The sequence below is a fragment of the Aspergillus piperis genome, assembly GCF_003184755.1.
Source record: "Aspergillus piperis CBS 112811 unplaced genomic scaffold BO85scaffold_1, whole genome shotgun sequence".
NCBI lineage: Eukaryota > Fungi > Ascomycota > Eurotiomycetes > Eurotiales > Aspergillaceae > Aspergillus > Aspergillus piperis.
This window is the reverse complement of record NW_020291591.1, coordinates 915,888-922,181: the sequence shown is the minus strand read 5'-3', so window position 1 is coordinate 922,181 and position 6,294 is coordinate 915,888. Positions and strand designations below refer to the sequence as shown.

Here is a 6,294-nt window from a genome sequence, read left to right as displayed (position 1 = left end):
CAGCTTCTATGGCTCAGTTGGTAGAGCGCATGACTAGTAATCATGAGGTCCGCGGTTCGAATCCGCGTGGAAGCATTTTTTGCTATTTCGTCATTCCGTGACATCGTCAAGCCTCCACAGCCCGCAGAACCAATCAGACGGTGGGATTGTTGGCCGAGCGCATCACTAGTCGAGATGAAATCCTCGGGTCGAGTCCGAGTGTGAGCCTGCATCGCTAGCCTTGTAGAGGTGTCGGGGGGTAGTTGAGCCGGGGCAGTAGATAGGTAACAAGGAACTCATCTATGAATGACTGTCTGGGATGGTTGTAAACAACGCCCGTCACATTGTTTTTTTTGCCTTACATGTACACAGTACTCCGTTACTAGCCATTGGGAAAGAACGAATGATAGTAGATTAGAGGTAGGGTATACCTAATAAGGAGAAACACCGAGGTCGTTGGCGGGGAAAAAGCAGGAACCTCCCCTCCCCGTGCACCCTTTTCTTTTTCACCATGACGATGACGATATTCCAGGCACTTGCATGGGTGGTTAGCAGCTAACTAGCTGGATTCTCACAGCTCTGGGTCGTTTCAGATGGTGGGTGAGAGTATTTTCTTATTTTCTTTTTCTTGTCTGCTAATATTGTTAATTCTTCAAGTCCGAAGTGGAGGGTAGCTAGGTAAGTAGGTAGATAGACAGAGAGATGATATAGGGTGTAGTTGTCTTTCTGGTGATTGATTGATTGATTGTTAGTTAATATTAATTATTTGAACCATTATCCTCTCTGCTGTCTGCTCAGCTTTTCTCATGCCGAGCTCAACTCCCATCTCCACCGCGTCGATCCACTGCTCTCTTCTCATCGGCCTCACATATCTTTTCCTCACTCTGGTCATTTCCGTTCTCCTCCCTCCCTCCCTTTTCTTCCCTCTTTTACCATCCTCTGCCATCCAGGGACTTCCCGTGCGTGTTTGTTCCCACGTTTCCTTTTTTACTTGCCCTGTATGCTTCAGCCTTCCTGCCCCCCCATCGACCCATTTTCTCCTCCTTTCCCCCATCCGTTCCCGCCGAGAACTTCTCCGCTGACCAGCCCGTTCAGGTTCGCTATCGCTCGGACCAGGAGAGCTTAAGCCTTAAGCCTTGGGAGTCCGTCGGTCCCTCCACGCAGAAGTGTCTCGTTCTCGTTCTCCCTCCGTCCGCGCCTCACTTTAGCAGCGTTTCGCAAGCGCCCAACTCGTCAAGCTCTCTTCTACCTGCAGAGAACTACCGAAAGGGCCAGAAACCAGCAAAATAGAAAATCAAATACAAAGATCCAAAGAAACGGAAGAGGAACTAACTAACAACAACAACAACAACAACGATAATTCACCACATCTCGTCAATTGTTTGGTTTTTCCCTTTTTATTTTCCTTTAGATCCACACCTTTTTTTCCCTTTCTGATTTTCTTTTCTTTTTCCTTCTTCTTCTCTCCTTCTCTGAATCTCTTTTTCCACTTGTCATACTTTCCTCACTTCCAGACTTTTATTGTCTTTGTTTTCCTCCGGGACTAATTCCCTTTCCACTCCATCATTTCTACTGTCAAACTCCGGCCACCCCTCCACCTCTCAGGACCAGGACCAGGACAAGGAACGGCCAAATCCTGGACAGTTAACCTTCGCCCGGTCATAAGGTCTGGACAAGACAGGCTGTTGAACCGGTGCAGGAATGGACTCGTTGATGAGGCGTCTTGCGGTGGTTCTTTTAATCTAGGTTTCCCTTATTTTCTTGCCTTATTTACTGGACATCCTTTCCTTTTACCCTTTGATTCTCTGCCTGAGGTCCTTAAACTTCCCTTCGGCTCTGCTACTTACGTCAGCACCAGTCTCGCTGGCGCTTTGACTCTTTCCTCTATCCATCAGCTTTGGCATTTGCCGTTCCCTGGTCCTTCTTCCCTCCCCCGCCCAGTCCGGCCACCAGTCTTGATGATGGACATCAATTCACTCCTTTCGCCCCAGGATGCCAATTCACAGTCCGGGCGCTCAACCCCCTCGGCGGGTTCTTCCTCCGTCCCCAATAACTCCTCTTTCTCTGCCCCGACCTCTGCTCCTCATCCGAAGCCCTTGCGAAAGAGTCGCCCCGGCTCGACCAAGCAAGGCATGACTTCCTCGCCGCTCGCGCAGCATGTCTATGCTCCATCCCACCTGCCTGAACCTTCGCCGCCCGCCATAAGTCCCAAGGTCGGTCCTAGCGTGGGAGGTGGGAATGGTACTCCCCCAGCGGCTGACCTCCCTCCCCCAAGACAACCGTCTACCCCCGGCATGGACACCCTGGCCGACCTGGCGTCAATGCAGCATCATCAACCGCCGCGATCCAATGCTCCTATCCTGCGCAGCACCGAGGCGTACGAGCACCAGCTGTCCCCTTCCACCATGTACCCCCACGTCAACCCAATCTCTCACAACACTCCTACCCCGCGCTCCTCCTTTGATATCGCAATGTCAGATGGTCCGCGCGAAAGCGCTCGTCGGAGCTATATGGATACCTCCTTGGTCCCCAACGCCCAGCGACAGGCGACGGAACTGTTCGCTCAGATCCAGGAAAACCCACAGTCCTACGACGCGCATGTTCGCTTCGTCCGCCTTTTGCACGCGGGCTTCGTCAACCACGTCTACCCTCCGAACAACCCCGATATCCATGGCGACCCCCGGAAGTACGATTTGCTCAAAGACATGCGGACGGCTCGAGAGGAGATGGACAAATTGTTTGCTATGGGTGAAGATCTCTGGGCGGAGTGGATTCAGGATGAAAGCATGCTGGCACAATCGGTGGAAGAGCGCATCGCAGTGATGGAGCTCTGTCAGCGTTCGATCGAGGAAGAATACGGTAGCACTAAGCTGTGGGGCATCTACGGCGAGTGGCTCCTGTATCTCTACAACTCGGCCAACGGCGACGCCAGTCAAAGCCAGTGGACCGAGGAAGACCGCATGGTCGGTCGCGAAGTTTTCTCTTGGCAGTCCGTCCTCGACGTGTGGCAGCGAGGTGCCGAATCAACGCGGTGGAGAATTCACGACAGCCATCTGGTCTGGGATCAATTCCTTGACTTGCTCGTGCAAGATCTTTCTCGCAACCCATCACAGGACAAGATCAACCATGTAAGAGGGTTTTTCGACCTCCGCCTCGCGACTCCCCATGCCACCTGGGATCAAACCTTCCAATTATTTTCCGGGTTCATCTCGACGTATTACAACGCAAACTATGAGAATATCATGGCAGAAATGGCCGGGAAATATTCTACGGCAAGCAAGGAGACGTACTCTGCCCGCGAAGACTTCGAGATCCGGTTGCGCAACGCGGCCGAGGCGGGCGACATGGGTCAGGAATGGGTTGTGTTCACCGAATATCTCGAATGGGAGCTCAATCGGAACCGTCGCAAGCGGCACACAAATTTCGACCTAGTTAATGCAGTATACCAGCGCGCCGTGCTGCGCTTTCCGACCGATGCGAATATGTGGGAAGATTTCATCATGTTCCTCATCGACGAATCCATGCACGGTAATACAAATACCACGACGATTTCCACACTCGACCGTGCGACCCGGCACTGCCCCTGCTCCGGCAGCCTCTGGTCACAGTACCTGCTCAGTTCCGAGCGGGAAGGCCAGTCGTTTTCCAAGATCGCGGATATCAAGCACAAGGCCACCAGTACGGGTCTGCTGGACGCGGGCGGTATGGAGGAAGTACTCAAAGTGCATACTGCGTGGTGTAGCTACCTTCGTCGACGTGCGTTCCTGTCCGATTCCACCGACGAAGACATTGACGTGGCGGAAGTTGGTATCCGGTCTGCTATCGAAAGCGTCCAGGAACTGGGCGAGAAGAAGTATGGCCGCAACTACCAGGGCGACCCATTGTTCCGGTTGGAGCGCATCTACATTCGTTATCTCAGCGAGAGTGGCAGTTGGGACAGCGCGCGGGAGACTTTCAAGGGTCTCGTGGGACGCCGTGGTAATAGCTACGAGTTCTGGCTGACTTACTACGAGTGGGAGCTGATCTCCTGGAGTAAGTTTGTTCAAAACGAGACTACGATTGATGCCGCCCGGCGCACTCCGAACCCCAGCTACGCCACTGCGGTGCTGAAGCAGGCGATCAAACGGACCGACCTCGATTGGCCCGAGAAGATCATGCAGACCTACATTGCGCACTGCGAGGACTACGAGGATTCGGATGAGCTGCAGCTGGCGATTTTGGAGACGCGCAAAGCGATGAGAGCCGTGACTGCCCGCCGCGAGCGCGACGCAAGGGAGCTGGCCGCGCGGCAGGCTGAACAAGCTGCCGTGGTGGAACAAGCCACCCCGCAGGCGGAAAAGCGCAAACGGGAGGAGGAGACGGGCATGAACGGACTCCCTGCCAAAAGAGCTCGTGCAGAGGAGGCCGAAGTATCGGTTCCCGTGGCCGCCGAGCCGGTCGCTCTTCGTCGTGATCGTGAAAATGCCACGATCGTCGTTAAGAATCTGCCCCATGGCATCACCGAACACAAAGTCCGGCAGTTCTTCCGCCATGTGAGTTGCCTCTTACTGAATGCGTAAAGATTGTCGTAGCTAACTTGAGTTATAGTGTGGTACGATAAATAGTGCTAAATTGCTGTCCAGTGATGACGGCAAGTCCGAGACAGCCATCATCGAGTTCAATTCCAAAGATGAGGCCGTTGTCGCGCAGACGCGTGATCAGAAGATCATAGATGAGCATACGATTGAGGTTCAGTTTGGATCGGGTTCTACGGTGTTTGTGACCAACTTTCCAGCGACAGCTGATGAACAATACATTCGCGACCTGTTCCGTGAGGTGACTTCCCCCCGGTGTTTCACTGATCCAAACGTTGGCTAACCGACTTTGTAGCACGGCGAGATTATCGATATCCGCTTCCCGTCCCTCAAGTATAACACGCACCGGCGATTCTGCTACGTGCAGTTCAAGACGGCCGGAGAGGCTTATAGCGCCACGCAGTTAGACGGGGCGACGGTGGGCAATGGCCTGCACCTGGTTGCCAAGATCTCGGACCCGACTCGCCGGCAGGACCGCCAGGGCCCCATGTACGAGGGACGTGAGATTCATGTGTCAAACCTCGACTGGAAAGCCAGTGAGCAGGACGTGGAGGAGCTATTTCTACGGTTTGGAACTGTGGAGCTGGTGCGCATCCCGCGCAAGGTGGACGGCGGCAGCAAGGGCTTCTGCTACGTGGTCTTCTCGTCTAAGGTAGGTTGTTCCGGAGGATGCGCAAATGCGCGAAGACTTTTTAACTAATGCATCTCGCAGGAGGAAGCCGAGGCGTCGTTAGTGATGCACGAGCAGCAGTTCCGCTCGCGCCCGCTTCATGTGAAGCTGTCCACCCCGCAAGGGGCCAAACGAAGCGCGACAACCATTTTGTCTCGCGTTGGGACCCGGTCCCCATCGGTCGAGGTCAACGGGGCCAGGCGTGAGGCGAGCGAGGAGGTGCCAAACAGTGAACGGCAAGCACGCACGCTGGGCCTGATGAATGTCCCGGACACGGTGAATGATGCGCGGATCCGAGCACTCGTCGAGCCGTATGGCAAGCTGATCAAGATCGTACTGCGGCCTGATCACCAGGGAGCGATTGTTGAGTTTGCGGACGTACACGAAGCCGGCAAAGCGTCCCTGGAGTTGGAAGGGCAGGAAATTACCCCCGGGCGCAAACTGCACGTTGGCACGGTACCGGAGATGATGAAGCAATCGGCAGAGAAGAAGAGCAGCAACGGACCCAGCCAAGGTAGCAGCGGCAACAGCAAAGCCAAAGATAAGCCCACTGGACTCTTCCCCGTCACGAAGCCGATCAAGCGCCCGCCGCAGCCAGGCGCGCGCGGCGGCAAGCGCGGCGGGCTGGGAGTGAAACGGGCGACGGCGACGAGCACGGCGAATGGGCAGACGACGACCACGACGACCACGAAGACGACGATGACGACCGACAGCGCCGCCCCGAGCGAGGGGCAGAGCACGAAAAAGAGCAATGAAGACTTCCGAGCGATGATCCAGCGGAGTCGAGCGGGTTGAGGGAGGGCGCGGCGCACAGGATGGCATGGCGGGAACCGGCGTTTACCTCTCCGCTTGCTAATGACGACTCCTACTACTACTCTTACTACTCTTGCTAAACTTTGCTAAGATTCCGACTTGGCGTGATGTGAATTTGACCTTCTACCGGCCAGTGCTGATGTTGAGAAGTTCTTGCTGATGCGTTTGCATTTGCCGCTTTGTGTATTATCATATAGCCTTAACCCGGCCGCCGGCTGAAGTTGAATGTAGATTATTATTATTCCCTTTATTGTTATT

At 54.5% G+C, this 6,294-nt stretch overlaps 2 protein-coding genes and 1 non-coding gene across 3 annotated transcripts; all 3 read left to right on the top strand.

The window, feature by feature from the left end:
• Positions 1-2: 2 nt before the first annotated feature.
• Positions 3-75, top strand: BO85DRAFT_t21. The gene has a single exon. It is a non-coding gene; the product is annotated as a tRNA-Thr (tRNA).
• A 415-nt stretch (positions 76-490) lies between these two features.
• Positions 491-1,269, top strand: BO85DRAFT_433414 (uncharacterized protein; the record flags this gene model as incomplete). Its single annotated transcript, XM_025658422.1, has 5 exons — positions 491-526; positions 557-579; positions 637-657; positions 778-938; positions 989-1,269. The coding sequence occupies 5 exons, from the start codon at positions 491-493 to the stop codon at positions 1,267-1,269; spliced, it is 522 nt and encodes a 173-aa protein (XP_025520747.1).
• A 216-nt stretch (positions 1,270-1,485) lies between these two features.
• Positions 1,486-6,070, top strand: BO85DRAFT_8999 (U6 snRNP complex subunit PRP24). Its single transcript, XM_025665772.1, has 4 exons — positions 1,486-4,511; positions 4,567-4,794; positions 4,849-5,205; positions 5,266-6,070. The coding sequence occupies exons 1-4, from the start codon at positions 1,938-1,940 to the stop codon at positions 6,016-6,018; spliced, it is 3,912 nt and encodes a 1,303-aa protein (XP_025520746.1). The 5' UTR covers positions 1,486-1,937; the 3' UTR covers positions 6,019-6,070.
• The last annotated feature ends 224 nt before the right edge of the window (positions 6,071-6,294 follow it).